Source organism: Parasteatoda tepidariorum, unplaced genomic scaffold (genome assembly GCF_043381705.1).
Source record: "Parasteatoda tepidariorum isolate YZ-2023 unplaced genomic scaffold, CAS_Ptep_4.0 HiC_scaffold_199, whole genome shotgun sequence".
Taxonomy (NCBI): Eukaryota; Metazoa; Arthropoda; class Arachnida; order Araneae; family Theridiidae; genus Parasteatoda; species Parasteatoda tepidariorum.
The window spans coordinates 20,720-42,395 of NW_027261508.1; the positions used below are offsets into that span (position 1 = coordinate 20,720).

At 33.2% G+C, this 21,676-nt stretch overlaps 2 protein-coding genes and 1 long non-coding RNA gene across 5 annotated transcripts in view; 1 reads left to right on the forward strand and 2 right to left on the reverse strand.

The window, feature by feature from the left end:
- Nucleotides 1-3,650: 3,650 nt before the first annotated feature.
- On the reverse strand, nt 3,651-6,017 carry LOC122269151 (uncharacterized). The gene is made up of 2 exons (XR_006225003.2): nt 5,688-6,017; nt 3,651-3,859 (listed from the first exon to the last, which is right to left on the reverse strand). It is a non-coding gene; the product is annotated as an uncharacterized lncRNA (long non-coding RNA).
- A 4,469-nt stretch (nt 6,018-10,486) lies between these two features.
- Nucleotides 10,487-15,293, reverse strand: LOC107444107 (uncharacterized). The gene is made up of 2 exons (XM_016058185.3): nt 14,160-15,293; nt 10,487-11,011 (listed from the first exon to the last, which is right to left on the reverse strand). The coding sequence occupies exons 1-2, from the start codon at nt 14,942-14,944 to the stop codon at nt 10,564-10,566; spliced, it is 1,233 nt and encodes a 410-aa protein (XP_015913671.2). The 5' UTR covers nt 14,945-15,293; the 3' UTR covers nt 10,487-10,563.
- A 199-nt stretch (nt 15,294-15,492) lies between these two features.
- Nucleotides 15,493-21,676, forward strand: part of LOC107444108 (leucine-rich repeat-containing protein 15) — a gene marked incomplete at its 3' end in the record, with an annotated part of 10,432 nt that continues 4,248 nt past the window's right edge. The window contains 2 exon segments of one of the 3 annotated variants that reach the window (XM_071188528.1): nt 15,493-15,573; nt 20,783-21,148. In XM_071188528.1, coding sequence (XP_071044629.1) covers nt 20,786-21,148 — 363 coding nt within the window. 3 annotated transcript variants of the gene reach the window in all.

Sequence of the window (21,676 nt, forward strand, 5' to 3'; positions counted from 1 at the left end):
TAAAGTATGGGTACATTTTGTACATGTGTGGGTACATTTGGTACATGATTTGGTCGAATGAACAGTGGTACGAAGATACCATCTGTGGGATAATGACTGAAGGCCTCTAAGTCAGAATCCCGTCTAGTCACTGCAACGATACCGTTCGCATCCATCGCGTCGATGGGCAAAGTTAGCCAGGGCGTACATCCGCCCCTTGCAGGCGGAATACCCCGGCGACGAGGCCTGTTCGATTTGGAGCACTCTAGGGGGCGCCTAGACCGCGCGCTCTCGGCTCCGAGTCCAACCCTGTGGGTGTGATGCACGGGTGCCAAATCGTCTGTAGACGACTTAGGTACTAGTCTGGGTGTTGTACATAGTAGAGCAGCTACCATACTGCGATCTATTGAGACTCGTCTGACTGGAAGGTTTGTAAAGCTTCATTGAAGCTTTAAAACCTTTAAAAAAAATTTTTTTAAGACCTTATTTGATCGTGTGTGCGAATTTCGTACTTTGAATCGAATCATTAAGTAAATTCTTTATTTATTTCAAAAGACAATATTTGATCGTGTGTGCGGATTTTGAACATGAACTTTGTGCAGGACTATACATGTGAGGCACAGTGAGCGTGTCTCAAGAAACGCAACGCTTCGTCTCGACAAGGGCGAGGGCTCGCCTCACGGAAACAAAAGGTCTCGGCTTTTCAGCGAGTGGCTCGGACGTCGTTCCGTAGCCGCGCCAGCTTGGAACTTTGTGCGGCATAGTGAGCGTTTAAGAAACGCAGTGCTCTCGTCTCGACACAGACGGGGGTTGCCTCACTGAAAGCGACGGCAAAGGGTATTCAGTAGCAGCTCGGACAGTAGTTTGTAGCCGCGTGGAGACTGAACAGTGATGGAAGCATTTACGAGGTTTTCTGCAGTTCCGGCGCGAGCACGACTCTCGACGGCAGAGCACTCTCGCGTCCAGGCGTTGACGCCAAGGGGGACGCAGTGAGTCTCGAACCGACTAGAGGAAGAAGGCTCTAGTTCGATCTGTGCGAACGGGGACCCGGCCGCGATATTCCACTTTGACTAACTCTGGGGCACTCCAATTGGCACTGTTTGGCGCGCGAATTCTTAACACGCCAAATCAATGAAACTTACGCTTTCTCGAATCTTCAACTGCTTAAACTTCAACCGTTACTTTATTTTCTTTTATACGAGTGCAAGTAGTGTTTGTTTATGTAATGATAGGTGGAACTCGTTTGTACAAAAGTTTGTTAATTTAAATGAACAATAAAATTACTTTGGATACATAAATTGTTTTTTTTTTTTTCGTACGTTTTAGTTTCACGATAATTTTTTCATTTAACGCAACTTCTTTTTTAGTTCAAGTAACGTGAAAATCGTGCAATAATTAATTATACAACTAATGTTTGCATTTACATGGCGCAACGCAATTTCATTATATTGACAAACAAACATTTCTACCATTCACGATTTCATACGTAGAACTAAATGTTGAAAATTTATTTATAAATTTGCTACAAGAATAATTAATATCAGGAAGTTTAGCACTAAAAAACAATTACCATACCTTTTATAGAACTTATGGTTAATATATATATCTCAATCAGTTGAAAATAATTCTTGGTTTCTTCTTTGCAATTTAAAGAGAAAAAAAAAGACTCATCTAAGTCAAACTTAAAGACTTGCTTGATATAATATGTTGGTTCTCATGTGAATAACGATGTTTGAAAATTTCACACGAATAGTACTGATTTCTAAAAATTATTGTTCTTTTAAATGGATTTAGTTTTGAAAAACTATTAGTAAGCATAATATTTGGCAGTTTCTTGTAAATTTCAAAAATAAGACCTGAATTAATACAAACAATTATATCTATGCCAATTATTAAAATATTTACTTTAATATAGTTACATTAATTTTAAAAAATAATTAAAATCCAAATAAAATTTTTTTTCTTAAAGTGTTAAATGCAATCCAATTTACTGTAATGGTAAATAAGGATAAACTAATACATTTAGTAACAATTTTAATTTAATTTAAAACTCAATACAGAAAAATAATGCATTATTTTGCTATGATTACGTTCAGTTTCTTAAATTTTGCTTAGTCTTTATTTTCATTTCATCCAACTCTTTTTACCATCAAGAAACAATGGTTCGCCTCAAAAAGAAAGCCCAATTCTTAGAATGTTCTCACCGTTCCATTATGAAATTATCAACATTTCATTCTAGTAGAAAGTTAAAGTCCTGTAAACAGTCACTAAACATTTCTTTCTAAGTAAATTTCCTTACTAACTGATATTTTCCGTTTTGTGCAGTTATGACCTCATATATTAACCTACAATGTTCGAACTAGATAATTCCCATTTATTAAATCTTTATGTGAAAAATAAAATATTGTAATTATACACTAATTAGGGTTAGATCAGATTTAATTTGCTTATAGAGTAAAAAATTTGAAACAAGACTTGATTCATAAATAAAATATATTGCTTAATTATATAGTGTAGCATTTAGGCAACAACTAAATGTTGAGAGAAGTACTAAATATGCTGCATTTTTATGAGTACATTTTAATTTAATGATTATGTACTAAAATTTAAATAAAATGACAATTGTTTTCTTTCATGTACAGGTATTTCTTTAAGAAGTGCTTTTTTAATTTTTTTTTCATGAATTTAGATTATCTTGAATTTTTAATTATAAAACACTCTTGAAATCATTTGTCTTTGATTATGTTCAGGGAAACTACAATTTTAAAAAATTTATGAAATGAAAAATGTATGGTAAATTTGAATTAATAGTGATAATGCAAAAATTATTTTATATCTGGCTTATTTGCCTTATATATATGAAATTGATAACCATCTGATTTCTTTTTCAGAATGTTATAATAAATATTTATATATTATTGTGGAGAAAAATGTGCAGAAATGGAAAAAGAAATAGCATGGAAAAAAGTTGTTTCTAAGAGGAATATTCAATTATTATGTCTTTAAAATATAACAATTATAATAAAGTGGTAATGATAATTCTTTGGAAAACTTACAAATAGAATCCTTTATTTTAAAAATCTGTTCAAACTATAATCAATGTATAGTATTTTGGCGAGAATAGAATTTATGAGTCACAATTGGTAACCAAATATTTACCTGCATCTTGGTTATATATCAGGTATTCAACCAAACAACTATTTTTTGGATCTCTTATCAACATTAAGCTCGTATAGAGGGGAAAAATTAAATAAAAATAAATTAAATGTCTTAACAACATAATATTTTTGTTCAGCAGAAGAAACCACCATTGTAATGTAATGCAAAAATGTAGTAACCTTATTTAAAATATTACTTTAAATATTTCTAAGAGTTTAAGGAAATAGCAAAATTAAAAATTCTAGTGAAAATCAGGACAATTATATCGACCATGATATAGTAATAACTTTAATAATGTGGTCCAAAATGCCAACTTATATCAGTTTGTCAAAGAAAAAAAGTTTAAAGGTTAAATGAACTAAATATGTAAATTTAATTCCCTAAAACAATAAAAATATATTGAAAAAAATTTTAACAAATAAAATCAAGCAACTTAATAAGAAAAAATATGTTTTATTATAAAGCAATAATAAACATATATTATCTTACACAATAAAGAGCACAATGAATGGTCAGAGCAGAATTTTTTTTCATTTTGCTGATCTTGATTTTTAATAGATTACGCTTTATATATACAATTATCAAACGTACTATCGACATAAAAAAAAAATTTTTTTTTAGAAATTTGATTACACTAGCATTGCAATCCATGTTTTCCGCTGCGCCATCAATTTTTCGAAATTTGGAATGATGACACTTCCATGGTTTACTGTATAGCCACCTAAAAATAAAGACACATCAATAACTCATATCATTACACCCATCCAAAAAATAAAGTTTAGAAATACACTGTAAATATAATGTAGGTATTAAAATGTGAATTACTAATAATATTTATGAATAGAATTAATATAGTAATATAGCTTTCATATTTTCTTACAAGGAGATATCAACAAGGTTTTCTTCAAGTGTTGATAGATTAAACTTCATTTTATGAAGTTTAATCTATCTAAGAATTGATGACTGAATTATCAAAATAATATATTAAGTAATCATAGCCTTTTTGAAGTTTTTATTATTATTATTATCTATGCTATAACGTTACATGGAAAGATTATAGTAGGATTTTTATCAGCCGGTTAATAAATTTTTATTCTTTATTATTAGCACCTTTTTTATAAGAACAAATTCATAGAATAGCAATCTCATCTTAATATGTTATTTAAATCTTTGAAAGCATATTTCTAATACATTAAAAATATATTCCCATGTGATATTTCTTAAAATTTAATGATATATGACTGACCATATGAGAGTTTAGTTTTAGTAAGAGGCTTCAAGCATTTTTTTTTTAAACAGAGGATAAGAATAACTAATTATATATGAAAACGAAACTAGAACAAAATATTGTGTTTAAAACTTTTGTTTATTATAAATTTCATTAGGCTAACTTTAGTTTACAAATATAAATGCAAGAGGCTTTCGTTGATACATATTTTTATAAAAAAAAATTAAAATTAATGGCAAAATGAAACTTACCTCGATAAATTTCTGCGATTGTAATAAACAATCCAGCTACTATTTGAAACTTTACCATAGTTTCTGATGAATCGATTACTCTCATCCTCGTTCAATTTTGATCTTAGAATAATTGTTTCATCGTCTAAAACCAGAATAAATTTCTTCTGTAATTCGTGAAGGCAATTATTTTTATAGATCTCCATAACGAAAGTTTAAAAAGACGACGTTCCTTGTTTACAGTGAAGGGTTGCCACATACGCTTCAACCGGTTTGTACATAGGCACGCATAACAATTACGCAGTTATCGCGCAGTTTGGCGCAGAAGTGCCCCAGAGTTAGTCATAGTGGAATGTCGCAGCCGGGGTGCCATCCCTTCCACAGAGGATCAAAATTGTGATGGCATGTCTTCGGATCATCCTCCGGGATGTTTCCCAGACCGTCGCCAATAGGCCATTGTGCAGCCATACTGTGACGTAAAGTAACAACAACAACAACATGAAATTGGTTTTTCTTTTCTTACTTACTAGGTAGATTGGTACTTTATTTATGTCGCATTAGAGCTGTACAATGGACTATNCAAAATAATATATTAAGTAATCATAGCCTTTTTGAAGTTTTTATTATTATTATTATCTATGCTATAACGTTACATGGAAAGATTATAGTAGGATTTTTATCAGCCGGTTAATAAATTTTTATTCTTTATTATTAGCACCTTTTTTATAAGAACAAATTCATAGAATAGCAATCTCATCTTAATATGTTATTTAAATCTTTGAAAGCATATTTTTAATACATTAAAAATATATTCCCATGTGATATTTCATAAAAATTTAATGATATATGACTGACTATATGAGAGTTTAGTTTTAGTAAGAGGCTTCAAGCATTTTTTTTTTTAAAACAGAGGATAAGAATAACTAATTATATTGAAAAACAAAACTAGAACAAAATATTGTGTTTAAAACTTTTGTTTATTATAAATTTCATTAGGTTAACTTTAGTTTACAAATATAAATGCAAGAGGCTTTCGTTGATACATATTTTTATAAAAAAAAAAGTAAAATTAATGGCAAAATGAAACTTACCTCGATAAATTTCTCCGATTGTAATAAACAATCCAGCTAGTATTTGAAACTTTACTATAGTTTCTGACGAATCGATTACTCTCATCCTCGTTCAAATTTGATCTTAGAATAATTGTTTCATCGTCTAAAACCAGAATAAATTTCTTCTGTACTTCGTGAAGGCATTTATTTTTATAGATCTCCATAACGAAAGTTTAAAAAGACGATGTTCCTTGTTTGCAGTGAAGGGTTGCCAGAGACGCTTCAACCGGTTTGTCCATAGGCGCGCATAACAATTAAGCAGTTATCGCGCAGTTTGGCGAAGAAGTGCCCCAGAGTTAGTCATAGTGGAATGTCAGCCGGGGGCACCACCACCTCTGAGATTCGAAACGCCGCTTCGAACACTCGCTGAACGTGAAAGTAACATGGTTGGTCCTGCCAGTAGTCATATGCTTGTATCAAAGAAGGAGGGAAAGTCTGCTGCTGCCGCAGCGGTAACTCCAGCTCCAAAAGCGTATATTGAAGTTGTTGCGGTTAAAAAGCTCATAGTTGGATCTTAGTTCCAGACGGGTGGTCCGCCCACCGGTGGTCACTGCCTGTTCTGAGCATTGCCGCCGAAATTGTCCGATGATCTTTACCGGTTGTCGTTCGGTTTCGGCAATTTTACTTTGAAAAAATTAGAGTGCTCAAAGCATGCGTGACGCATGAATAATGGTGCATGGAATAATGGAATAGGACCTCGGTTCTATTTTGTTGGTTTTCGGAACACGAGGTAATGATTAAGAGGGACAGACGGGGGCATTCGTATTGCGACGCTAGAGGTGAAATTCTTGGACCTTCGCAAGACGAACTACTGCGAAAGCATTTGCCAAGAATGTTTCCATTAATCAAGAACGAAAGTTAGAGGTTCGAAGGCGATCAAATACCGCCCTAGTTCTAACCACAAACGATGCCAGCCACCGATCCGGCTGTGTTCCTCAAATGACACGCCGGGCATCTTCCGGGAAACCAAAGCTTTTGGGTTCCGGGGGAAGTATGGTTGCAAAGCTGAAACTTAAAGGAATTGACGGAANAATTTTAATAAAGCTTGGTTGTAATTTCATGAGTTTTCGCATAGCCCATTCGAACGGTTCAAAGTAGAAAGTTTTAAGCAAAATACCTCGATACTTTGAACAAGTCTTTCATTTTTATGTATACGTAAATGACCGAAATTACTGGTGGTTGACATCCACCGGTGAATGTTGACAATCACATATTCGCTTTGGTAAATGTTCGAAATATATACTATGTCTAGTTAAGAGCCACTGCCCGATATACCTTACACTGATGTTATTTTAAGGTTCAATGCCAGTGCTCCAAACATCTCCTAATCTACACCCTAGCGCCTAGACATTCGCCGATGAAAGTCGACATTCTCTTGATTTCGGTTATTTTGCTTTTTTTTTAATTTTCTATGACTGTCGTTGAACAGAAGACCCAATTTAGATTTTACGACGACTAATGCCTTGAAATTTTGAACCAAATCAAGAAGACAAGGAAACTCCTGGATCAGAAACCCCAGATGCAGGATTTGTTAATGGAACATGGAGGACTTCGAGATTCGACAGATTTAACGTGCATCAGTCACACGGGGAGTCTACGGTCGGCGGAGATCGAACCCACGACCTGTTGGACATGGGCCAAGTGCCCTGCCAACCAGGCTATCTCGGTTCCTGATTTCGGTTATTCACGGTAACATCGGTATACCTCAAACCAAAAATATTTTCTTTCTCTGCTATTAAAAACTATAACGCCGGGAAATTAAAAGATGTTTTATGCGACTTTCCGGTAAATTCAGGATTTAATATTAAATCATTCAGAAACCGATGTTATTATGCTGCATTTGGATAAATTTAAAAATGATAACAGTGCAAAATTTGCCTTTTGTAGTTAATATATTCATGTTTCTTTTTCAATAGTTCTGTAAAATAATATTCAGGTTCATTTAATCAAACTTTATCAAATAAAGAACCAGAAACTCATGTTGCTGCAAAGGGTTAGTCGCTTCTTTTAATTCAGACGAAAATCCTTATCTTTTTTTCAAAAATCAGATCATCTAAACCAGTAACACTATTTACTCGAAGGTCAGTAATTTGAATTTTGACGTAATTTGTACGTATACAAAATTGAGTACTTATTATTATTTTTTTTTTTTTGACAGTTCACATAATCTCTACTTGAAATTTTATTCAAAGTAAATATATCGGTTATGACCTACCTTTTTATTTTATATTTTATAACCATCGTTGAACAGTCAACCCAAATTTGGGTTTATGACTACTAATGTTCAACTCCGTGGCCCAGTCATTTTGAACCCAATCCAGATGACAAGGTAACTCCTGGATCAAGTATGTGGAGAAATTTGCCTTCGTAACTTTTAGGTGAAACCAACAGGCATTTGCGTTACATAGAGTGGAAAACCACGAAGACCTCATACGGTCAGCCTGATGGCAAGGGGACTTTAACCCATGATCCGTCTACCACTGAAGATATTTTACACCAGTACTGTGGGTCTCGCAAACCGGATGCGGAAATTGCATCGACCAGCCATTGCTGGGATTCGAACCCGGTTAGCTCATTGGAAGGCAAACACTCTATCCCCTGAGCCATCGCTGCTCATGACCTACTTTTTATAGTTTTCATGACTTTTTGACGCACTTGGTTCAAAATCAGCTTCATTAATAGCTGTTCCAGTCCAACAATTTATTTGCGGAATTAGGAACTTTTTTTTTGCACATTTGCAGTATAACAAATCGAGGAAAAGTTGTTTTGGACAGTCTTATTTGTATCAATTTAAATACGGTGTCTTCTACTTTTTTTTAATATTTGATTATTCGATTTCAACTTTTAAAAAAATTACTATAGAACATATATACCAAAAGAAACTGAGCTTAAAGAAGAAAACTTAAAATTAATGATGCTCTTAAAGCGGTAACAGCTTTTTCATAAAAGCTCACACAAATTATTTTGCAATAGAAATTTTATTTTAGTTTATGAGAGGATGACCCATTTTTAGGTTTACGACTCTCACACTATTTTGGCGCGTTTTAATTTTGGGTTCGGTTACAACCCAGAAGACAAATGAATTCCTGGATTGAGCATTGGGAGAAACTAAACTTCGTGGAGGAATTTACTGATATAACTTACCCGCATTTGCATTACAGGAAGAAGAAAGCCACTGAAACCACCCTTATTTAGCGTGACGAAGTGGATATTAACTCATGATCTAGCTACCACTGAGGATATTTTAAGTCAGTACCTTGCAAGCCAAGAACTGAATTCTTATGGAACAGCCATCGTTGAGATTCCAACCAGGATCATACCTTATTGGGAAGCTAGTGTTCAAACAGTAGGGCTCTGATACGAAAATTTCTTTTTAAAGAATGAACGACATTTTTATTATAATTATTTTTTTATTTTAATTGTAATTTTTGGACTATCGTCGAATAATATATGATGCGTGGACATTTCGAAGTTTTTTTTTAAAAAAAAGTTTGAGTTATATCAGTTCCGCTCTAATAATCACGTGAAAATGCTTGAATCTTATTATTATTTAATTTCTGCGACGAGAACATTGTTTTCTAAAGAGAAGCTTTGGTCTTAGGTAATATTTGATTAGATAATAAATATAAATAACAAATAATTCAAAGTTTCCCTTAATGCTCGCTAAACGCCAGCAGTGAATTCTCTTTCAGTCACTTCACCATCTGCTATTACACCTTCCGTTACTCTAGCTAATTAAATACATTTAAAATTTAAAAACTGTTGTTTTCCCACCAAAATGTCTCAAAAGGAGAAACTATTCAATCAAAAGAGAGAAATATCATCAAATTTATGAAATATTTAATGTTAAAGAAATATTCATGAAGATTGCGAAATAAAATTTTTTGTCATGCGATCGGCCAATAGCAACCTTGTTCAGGATTGTTCACGTCATTCCCTTTAAAAAGAAAAAAACCAAATAGTATATTCGGATACCACGTGATGAAGGCGGAGCCAAGTGCCAACTCTAGGTGAACGAGCTACACACCGAAGAGCCATTACATTACGACCCACCTCCATTTATAACAATGGGCTCGCCCAGATTTTCAAGGTTTTTCGCCTAGGAACAACGTTTTCATGGGGCATAATAGGACCCATAATCCTCATAGAACAATCCCTGACGCCTGTAAGCTACTTGAACATAGTTGCATACCAGGTTCACCCATTCATGCAAACAGTTTTTCCTGCGGGGGATGGTGTTTACCAACAGGATAATGCACCATGTCATAAGGGTCGAATCGTCATGGATTGGTTCGAGGAACATGATTTTCAAGTCATGTCTTGTCCTGACCTTAATCCAATAGAGCTTTTGTGGTCCTACTTGGAAAACCAAATTCGTGCTGCCATGCTACCCCCTCAAAATGTGAGGGAATTGCAGGACCAGTTGGTGAGCGCTTGGTACCAGATACCTCAGACTACCTATCAGCACCTTGTGGAATCAATGCCACGGCGGGTGCTAGCAGTTTTGAGGGCTAAAGGTGGTCCTACATGTTATTAGCAGGGTGGACATAATGTAATGGCTCTCCGGTGTATTACGTATTGCTTTATCTAAAAAAAAAAGGTGAGTTACCTAAAACACTTTATCATAAAACTTTCTAACAGTTGTACAATTTTCCCGATATTTTGTTAACTAGATCGAACTTAGTCCTCATCTGTCTGGATTATCAGTGTTCTACTGTAACGTAAAAACCATGTCTTACACCTTAGAACTTAGTAGATTGCATGCTGTAAAAATGCTATTCGGAGCTGTGTACATTTTTATTAGAAGACATATACAATACATACGCAAAAGTGTATTCATTTTTTCACACACTGCTTAGAGTATAACTTTTGAATCTTCCAGTAGAATATAATTTTTAAGAATCTTTGGTACATCAAGCTGTTCGACACCACCCGGAAGATGAAGGCATGCCGCAAGTTGTCGACGAACAGAACACCTTGAAAGATGGCCGAGAGATCTTGGTCTTTTGGGTGAATTTACATTCTTAAGTACATGATCCTCATACCAAGTCCAGGCTTTATGCAGTATATTGACATCATGTGCACCGGTTGGTAAAACGACTAGGTCACTCTTTTTGAAGTCCTCCTCACACAAGAATGGATCTGTTATGCTGTTCCACAATAACTTGAGAATGTAGGCTGCTGTTATTGAAGGCGCCATTTTGCTTTTTGCATAAAGAAACAAATATGTAGTTTGTAGGGAGAGGAAACTGGTAGAACTCCTGCCAACGTTATCATCTCTAATAGTCACTTTACAAGAAAATCTGTGAAAGAAAAAAAAAAGAAACTTTTAGAATTGTCAAACAACATAACTCTTTTTTCAAGTGAAGTTAAACGAAAAGGTAAAAACATTTAAACTACGCAAAATCCGAGTTGACAAACACATACTTTGTAAAAAAGAAAATAGCAAGAAGCATGCAAATAAAGGTGTTAATATTCAAGTTTACTGGTTTTAGGTTTGGCAAAAACAACTGTTAAACTTTTCAAGTTCTAAAAACTGACAGACTTTAGAAATCTAACTAAGTTTGAAAATTTATTAAATAAAATAAAAAAATAAGAAAAGTAGTTTTTTGTTAATTTTAAAACGGAAAAAAAGGGCTGTATCACTGTTATTGGATGGTTTCAACAGTAATAAAAATAAATATTTAAAAAAAAAATTAAACAAATAAATAAATATACTGTACTAAATTACTTATAGAAAATTAATTGCTCAATGTCACTGTTTTTCACTTCAAATACGAAGTTCAAAAAGCTTATCAGGAGTACCGTCCTCATTTTTTGCATTGTTAAACAGTAGTGTATGGAAATAAATAGTTCAAAAAAATTAAACCTGAAATACAAAATGCTTAGTTTAAGAAAAGTTAAAATATTCCATGCAGACAAAATTACAAGACCAGATTATAAAATTTTTTTACATAATTATTTCATTTTTATCAGTATAACATTTTTTTTAATAATTAACCTGTTTCTTTTATAAAAAACTGTATTCATTATGTATTTAATTTAACCTCTTCTCTCCCGCTCCCGCCAAAATGACGAGGTGCCATTATTTTTAAGATGCATGCCTGTAAATATGACCCGTCATATTTCTAGGCAAGATTGTTCAAGAGCAACAAGCCAGAGAGTTAAAAACAATATATTTCTTGCTCCCCGAATCATGATTATTTCTCAATCTGCACGCCAGACGTGCGAAGAAATAACACTAACATAAAGGGGTTAGTAGATTGAAAATCGGTTGTCTTTCAGCGTAAATAACTTTCTGCAACAAGTGTAAATTTTAAAGGCAAAACAAAAAATTTAAATGGAATTAGTAGATTCGCTCCCAATATATTGAAATTTAAAAATATTTTATCTTCTTTTCCTCTTTAGCAGCACAACAGCCTAGCTCAGGCCAAGGCTTTCTCAGTTTGCCTCCTCCAGACAGTTTGACTTGTAGCTAAATTTCTCCATCTATTCACTCCAAATACTTTTAGGTCCTTCTCCACACAGTCCAGCCACCTTGTTGCCGGTTACCCTACCTTCTTTGTACTAAACATGTCCCAGCCCTTTTAAGACGAAAAACATGTCCCAGCCACCTGATCCTGTATGACTTAATAACTCTCAAAATATTGGGTTGTCTATATTTATTGTACACTTCTTGACTATACAAACTTATCCGTGTATTATTTTTTATTGCTGCCCACAAAATGTAACCGAAGGATTTTTCTTTCAAAAAGGAGTAATCTATTTTATTAAGCTTCCAAGTCTTGATGCCATACAAAATAATTGTTCTAATAAAACGTGAGTGAGTAAAAAGGCAATTAGGGGAGAGTCGGGTAGCCCCGCCCTCTGTCAATTTCATATGTATTGAATATTTTTTCAAGTCAATGGGCCACCGGACATTAATTGTTATATTAAAAAAAGGTTATTTTCAAAGTATTTATGCAGCTGTTAACATGGTAAACAATAGTTTTGAAAATATGTTGAATAGAGTAGTCATGAAATTAAGAAAAATTGGTTGAATGTTTCGATTAAACTTCATTTTAATACTAAAAAAATAATTTTTTGTATACATACAGCATTAAAGTATGTAGTAAAGTAAAGTTTAATTTGCACAAAGAAAGAAGTCTATATGAGAAAAATTGTTCGAGTAATTACAAATTTACAAAAAAATTGGATTTTGGGTAGCCCCGCTCACATGAATGTCGGGTATCGTATCACCGCCCAATTTTATTTTGTCGATAAATGTACGGTTGCAAAGATTATTATTTTATTGTTTCAAATTTGAATGTTACATACATTTTTAACAACAAATATTGTTGCTATTAAATTATTGTTGTTAAATGATAGAATTCACTAAAAGTATATAAATATGTAATAAATAAAGTAATTTTGTGATAAAAATGATAAANGTTAGGTATGAAAATAAAAAAAATTATGATGTGCTGTAATTGTCCATTCACTAAAAGTATATAAATATGTAATAAATAAAATAATTTTGTGATAAAAATGATAAACGAGATTTATCTATTGTCAATACATTGGTCATTTTCATTTACACCTAAAAACACAGTCAAAAAACACAATTTTTGTAACTGGGCGGGGGCGGGGTTACCCAACACATTTTGAAAAGAGCTGAAAAACATGTTTTTTTAAATTTCTATTTTTTTAAGTTAAACTATTCTTTTTTTCGTTTATTCCTTTTGCATTATTTAATTAGATGATAAAACAATAGAAACATACAAAAATATTGATTATTACTCAATATATACAGAAATATAAGCAATACTCCTTAAGTGGGCGGGGCTACCCGACTCTCCCCTATTAGATCAAAGATTTTCAGTGTTCCCTATATTTCACGCAATGTAGATCAATAAAATAATCTAATTTTAATAAAATAATCTAATTTCTTTTATTACTTATACAATGCGGGAATTAAAAAAAAAACGTCTTCCGAATAAATTTTAACTACTAGGCGTACTACTACTAGAACTCAATCGAAATTAATCAAAGAAATAACTTCAAATATGGTAAGTAGTTGGTGCAAGCGCTATTTTAAGTAACGAAATTTGATCTTGATATTTGAAAAATATAAGGGGTAGTTGCAATCTGGGAATTGTGATCCTAATAGTTTGACCAGCTGCTGAGTCGAAAATTTTAATCCCATTATTGTTTTAATAACTTGTTAATCTTACTTTTCGCTTATTTCGCCTTAGAAATCTATAAGTGCATTCAAATATTTTTGCTCACATTTATAAATTTCGTTTATGCAAAGATAATTCTAAGTAAATAATATTTTTAATAGCAATTCATGATTTTTAAAACAAAAAAATTTATTTAATAATAATCGAACGGATTTTCCAACTAGCTACGACATAAATTAGTTGGAAAAAAAAACAGTTTAAAAAATAGAAAATAAGTGAAAATACTTACTTGCGTAGAGCTGTTTTCAAATAGTAAAACTTCTCACTTGAAAAAGATAAACATTCAGTTTTTCCGAACCTAATCATTGGAATAAAATTTTCCAAGCTCATAAATATAAAACGATTGAATGAACAGTAGGATATTGCGTCAACTTCTCTCCATACATTTAATATATCTATTTTAGATTCATGAGCAGCTTTTAATATATCCTCTAACATTGAACTGACATCAAAGTAGTAATAGTAGTAACAGAAATTTTCATTACAAATCAATCTTAAAAATTCTATGAACACACTATGGTGAACACGATTTTTAGAGGAGAGCCTTAAAAGTTCTAAAATTTTCTTATCGACCGGGCGATTAGTGTGATAGAAACTATATTTCCCGATATCTAGAGATTTTAAATAAAACTTCACAGCAGAAGTTAAATACTGACTGCACTGGTTTTTTTCATGGAATTTTATCAAAAACCTACCGCACCACACCAACACCCTAAATGAACAAAATATATTTTTCAACTTCTCTGCCGACCAAATGTCATCATCACTATCTGGTTCCATAATGGACTCTATCATTTTAAAAATACTCTTCAGAAATCTTTTCCGAGATATGTCTCTTGCATTTATATAATTTCTGTTTTCCATAACAGCTATTTCTTCACGTTCTTCTAAAAAAGCAATATCCTCTCTTTCAAGCCCACACTGACATATCTCTCCCTCAGCGCCATTTTCTTGCAGATGAAAAGCTTTGAAAATAAGAAGGCAATCGCTGTAATCCAAACAAGTGGAAGGCATAGTAAATTGGGATTTTAAAACAAAAATAACAGCTTCAAATATAGCTAGAATATTCTTTAAAAGCTTTTTAGCAATATTATTTACAGTTAACTATCAAATGCTTCAGATTCTGGAGTAATGGAAAGTTCTACATCCAGGTAATCCTGTTTCAAGCTGCTTAGCATCATTAGAAAAGGTCACAAAAGTTGACCACTGCCCTCAAGTCCCCCAAGACACATTGTAAGGTCCCGATATTTAGAGTGCATGAATAGAAATGATTCAGCAGAGGAATTTGATTGATTTGTTTTAAGAATTTCTGGAAACGGTATCCAGGCGCTCCTCATAACCTTTTAGCAAGCAGTGCTTGAAAGAAATTTTATTTTGTTTTATTTATTTGGTATTAACCCTTATCTTCCCCTGGATAACTATTGTGTTACTCAAAACAGCCCCCCATCCCCTGAAAGGACACACCTGTTATTAATAATGGTCAGTTGCAGGGAGGGAGGAAGAACTCCCAGAAAGCATTGGGGTTACAGGATGAGATTGGCATTGACATATTTTAGTGTCCCTTCATTTCCTGTTAGAAATCTTGAGGTCTATTAGAAATTCGCCAATTCTCTCAAAAGAAGTTGCATACTCATACATTAGAGGTATTTTCATGAAACTATGCACTGGGTATTTTTATGTTATTTTTAAATTTAACTTCTTATGGACTTCGTTTTAAAGAAATGCATCCCAGTAATCAAGTTTTTGTGTGTGTGTTTTGAGAGTATTTATGCAAAAAAAGTCCCTAAAATTGAACTGAGATGGAAGAAGTTAAGAAAAAAATTTATTTCCTCGGGTAGCAACATACACACATATTTTTGAAAGAATTGAACTTTTATTTATCTGATTTTTTGAAACATATGCTAATTACAAATAAAACAGCAACCAAAAATTAAAATGAATGCCAAAAAATTGCTTTTTTAAAAAAGTATATAAGTCTTCTGAAAACATTATTTTCAATTGTTGTTTTCAGTATTTTTTATGATAACAGTTTTTTTTTCGAAAATTTATCTCTTAATTTCCTTAATTTGAAGTACATCGCATGCAATTAAAAAATAAATTAAAAGTTAATGAAAATCTAGCGAATTGAAACGTTGTTCAAAAAATCGAATAGTAGTTCAAAAAAAAAAGAATTAAAAACGTAATTAGAAAAAAAAGCATTTTTAATAATTCAACATTTCAGAACTTCCACGTAGTTTGATAAGCAAAAAAAATTAAAATGGGAATAATATTTTAAAAAAGTTAATTTATGCATAATATGCTCTTGAAAAAGTATCTAATTGAAATGGAGAAAATTTTCAATCACTTTCAATTCAAGCTCTCGCTTCGAATCAAATTGGCCATTAAATTCATAAAATTTTTATAAAGCGAACAACAGACCACCATTTTATGTTTCATTTTTGCAATGTGATCTTTTTTTTTATTTGGCTCCTTTTTTTCCCGGTACTTTTCAGTGATGATTTTTTCAACCTTTTACGAACGTCTAGGGTTTTAACGATTTACTACATGCTCCATTAACTCGCGTTTTTAAAGAATACCTATTGTTTCGAAATGGAAACAAATCTTCATGGAAACGAATTCATAAATATTCTCTATCAAAGTTAAATATTTTGATTATATTTTGTGATATCTTTTAATTTCTTTCTTCTTTTTTAAAGAGAAAGCCCTTGCTCTACAAATATTTATCACTTTTTATCATTCAACTTATCGAACGTCACCACGAAAAAGAACTCACATTGTATAGAAATAACATTTGAAGTCCTTTATTTAATCTATCGATGTTTCACTGTGTCATGGTTATTGTTTTGATCATATGATAGAATTCGAACAATTTTACTGCGTTAGTACTTGAAAACTTATTTACCTACATAACAATCGAATCGGTTAAAATAGGTGTTTTATTTTTCTCAGTTCAACAAAGGTAAGTAAGTGTTTCTTTTTACAAAAATAAATAAATAAAAATGATTTCTCAATTAAGTATTATTAATTTTCATTTTATAAATTTATTTTGCTCACACTCTTAAAATTGTGTTTCATTTTACTTTTAAGGAGGGGTGGATTTATAAATTTTTACTAATTTTATAGATTGTGGGTATCCCTTCCTTCTAACTTGAGGGTTAAAAATCCGAATCAGTTTTAAAAAAGGATTTATTTATTTGGCGAAAGTACATTTTTGTAAGACTAAGATACAGACTATTTTCTGCAAATCAAAAAATCTTTCCTCTTTGCCCTAAATGCCAACAAAACCAGGCATCACCTGAGCACATCTTGAACTGTTTAGGGCTGGACTGGAATGACATTCATTCCTCTCCTATTCTGGTTTCGGATTTTCTGAATGTCAACGGATTCATTGATCTGGTCTGACCCAGTCAGACCAGATGGGAATTAGCAACAACAACAACATTTTTGTAACTTAAGATATAGTCTGTATCTTATACTATCTCTGGAACTACTAAGTTTGAAATATAGTTTGTGAAAATCCTTAATTTTAATCAAAAATTATTTAGGTGTTCTGTTTTTCATTTCAAGTACGGCAGACACTACACACTACTACTACACTATAAAAACTGTAGTGAAATATCTATCCGGCTCTGGTGTAGCAAAACTACGATATAAAAATCTTATTTTTTGTCCTTACATGTTCGTCTGGGGGAGCAAAGAATAAAGAACAACAAGCATACAGCTTTAGCCCTTTAATTCCAAGCTACTTACCTATGGGATGTGGATTAACCAATATCATTTTTGAGTCGTGGTGGCTCAGGGGATAGAGCGTTCGCCTTCCAATAAGGTGAACTGGTTCGAATCCCATCGATGGCTGGTCGTGCACCAACTTGCACCAAACACATTGCAGCCGTAAAATATTCTCAGTGGTAGACGGATCATGGGTTAGAGTCCCTGTGTCGTCAGGTTGACTGTGGGAGGTTTTCGTGCTTTTCCTCTTCATGTGACGCAAATTCGAGCTTGTTCTCTCAAAAAGTCCTTCATGAAGGCACATTTCTCCCAATACTTGATCCAGGAGTTTCCTTGTCTTCTGAATTGTGATCAAAATTACTAGGCGAAGGAGTTGAATATTAGTTGTCTTAAACCCAAATAATTGGGTCGGCTGTTCAACGATGGTTATAAAGTAAAATAAAATACCATTCTTTGCAGATTTAAAAGGTACAAAATGCACAATATTCTTCACTGGTGTTTATTTTGAAGATAAAGTAGCATTGCTATGTATTCATTACATTAATGTTTTAATGAAAAAGCCATTACCCGGTATTCTATACACTGACTTTTTTAATTTAAGGTCTATTTCTCGGTATTTTCTACTCTAATATTTTTTTAAAATCTAAACTGTGCAAAATTCGCAGTAACTTGTTGGCAAGAAAAAAAGAAAGAAGAAGAAAATAATTCAGTGCGGAAAAAGTGAAAAAGTAAGAAATATAATGATATGGAATGAGAAATATTGCAACTCGACCAAACTCAGAGCATCGGCATACTTTTAAATGCATTTTGTTATTGGAAAAGTTGTATTTTATGTTTGATTTCCTAATTCTTTAATCGAAAATAAAAAATTCTATATTTTGTTCGAAAATACATAGCTGTATTTGTTACAGAAAAAATGACGATACATAGTTTGTCGATGTAAAGAACTCCCCCTAACCATTCGTCTGAAGTGGTGGCGGTTACTATGGTTGGGTTATTACTTAAGACAGGATTTGACTCGGGTGATCAGTGATAGAAGAGAAATCAGGTGAGAAAGAAGCTCCCCTTTTGAAATGCGCTATTTCTTGTTTCCATGGCAGCAGATGGCAAACAATGAGACTTCATGGAGAGGGGAGTTCTTTCTATAGACAAACTATACATCCTCTATTTTCCATCAACTTCAAAATATATTTTTAAAAAAAGCAGTACAATTACATATAAAAATAGTGGAATTAAAGGACTAGGACTCATATATTCTTGCTACCGAAGATGAAAATATTTAATAAGAATTGACAAAGAAAACAATTAAATTTTGATTGCAAATAAGAATTAACATAAAAAAGGTTATTTCTTTTTTTCACCCTCTAACCATGCATGGTTAGATCTATAATGATAAACGAATGAAACGGAAAACGCATCATTTTCACAATTACCACCAATGGAAAAATCCCACACGTCCTACGAAAGTGATACATCCTGCTTTCTTTGTTTTTAACTGAAAAAAAAATCTTTACCTCTCCTCTCACCTGACAAAATAAAAGTATTTCCTCACAAAAAAGTCGAAACAATTCTATTTCACCAGGTTTAAAAAGAAAATAAATATAAAAAAAAGAAAGAAAAAGAAGAGATTCATAATAAAGTACTATCGCCATTAAAAAAAATTCAGCACATTCTCCTAAATTGATACATATTTCTACCCAACGTTTTTTCAAACCTAGCACGAAGGAAAGGCACACTACTATCGTAATAAACGAAATATCATAATAAAGAAATGCACGCTCCCTCCTTTATTATTTTATTCCTTTAGTCTACTCCCGCAGTGGACTGATCATAGAGACACGGTTCAAAGTAGAACACTGAAGTTAAGCATCACTGGTTGCGGTCAGTTAGCGAAAGGGCGACCACTTTGATCAGCCTGCGTAGGAACCGAGGGTACGTGGTATAGGTCCTCGTTAAACTGTTCTACCGTAAAGTGCTCGACTTCGCGTGCAGGTCATCGGGCTACCATAGCAGGGGAATCACCCCCTCTGCCGAGAATCAAAGTTGCGATGGCATGTCTTCGGATCATCCTCAGGGATGTTTCCCAGACCGTCGCCAATAGCCCATTGTGCAGCTCTAGTGCTACGTAAATAAGGTACCTACCTAAAATTTATAAGTATATTTAACGTCGGATATGTTTTTTTTTAACAAAATCTTTGTAATTTTGCTTTCGATTTAAATAAAGTCTTGTTTATACTTTAGGACCAAATTCAAGCTTAAAAATTCAATACAAAATTTTAGCTTTTATAGAAGAAACGCAAATTTTAATTCGTAATTTTTCATCCCTATCTTTATTTAAGAACTAAATTGCGATTCACGCGTACCTATACTTAAAATATCAGGTTTTTGTAACTGGTACGTTACTATAGTTTTATCGGTATCACTTTGCAACTCGTTCAAAAAAAAAAAAAAAAAAAAAAAAAAAAAAAAAAAAAAAAAAANAAAAAAAAAAAAAAAACGGGCCTTGCCCATCTCTAAAACTAAAAAAACCATAGATCCAGAAGCAGGGATTAATCGTTTCTTCTACTCTAAATCTTGTTTGCAAAAAAGTTATAATCGGTTGTGGATTAGTATCGAGCTCGTCGATCTCATCAGGATTGTATGAACAAATCACAGAAGATAGGGGATAAAATATTATTTTACTCCATGCTCGGCGAAATAAACTAACTCAAACTCAGCGGCGCGACAGCCCATAGAGGGCCAAGGCCTACTGTGCCCATCTCAGTTTTCTTGACCTTGGACTCTGGGGTGAAGGAGCAGATGTTCCGGTTAGGTGGTCAGCCGAACGTGGAACCCCCAGTGTTTAGTTCCCAAGCATGCTTGGTACTCATTTATCGACCCACTGAAGGGATGAAAGGCTGAGTCAACCTTGCACGGCCCGAGGATCGAACCAGTGACCTGTGGCACGACAGAGCGAAGCGCTACCGCTCAGCCACCGGGCGTCGACGTAATAAACTAAAATAGATAAAAATAAACTACCTACATTAAAGAAGTAGTTCACGAAATTGTTATTTTATTTTGTTATATCATACTTTCAATGGGAAAGTTATTTAAGAATTAACCTAATTGCATCGTATTTTTCAGGAAATGACTGTTTCCAAAATACAAGTCATCATTTTGTTTGCGTCAGCTGCCGTTGCTATATCGACAAACTGCCCTCCATCTGAAGATACATGGCCATGTTCGTGCCACGATAAGCAAGTTGATGCTGACATCACACTCTACTGCTCTGACCGAGACACGAACCTGGGACAACTGAAGAAAGCACTGAATACGCTTAAAACGAAGAGAAATGTGGGTGTCGAACTTGAAGAAGTTAAGCTCGGCAGAGTTCCTTTTGATTTTTTTAAGGGAATCGACATAAAATATCTTCACTTGTCGCACTGCGATTTAGACACCCTGGCTGATGGTGGTGGCAAACCTCTTACAGGATTGGAAGACAGCTTAGAGGTGAATATTTTATATATACGGTCACTTCGAATGTTTGAATGCTTTGCGTCAGAAGGTCAAGTTAAGCCTACCCAAGGCAACATTTTTGATGGTTTTCCATTAATGGACCAACATAATCTTGATGGTAACCATCTGCAATTCCATCATGAACCATTATATTTTTGATGGTAACCAATATAAGTAATCATCGCCCCGTTGTAAGAATTCGAACTGATTTATGATGGTCCAACATAAGAACAGCAACTTGTTTTGTTGGTTTGTTCATGCTGAACTATCAGAAATTATTATGAATTCGGGCTGATTTTTGATGAGCCAACTTAAAAAAAAAATTATTTTGATGGTATATTCTTATTAAACCAATAATAGTAATTAATAATCATGCAATGCATACCGTTATGGACTATCACACATTTCCATCATCCCAATGTAGGAATTTGAACTGATTTTTGATAGGTCAACATAAAACAAACATACCATTTGATGGTATCAAATATATATATATATATATCTAGTGCTACGTAAATAAGG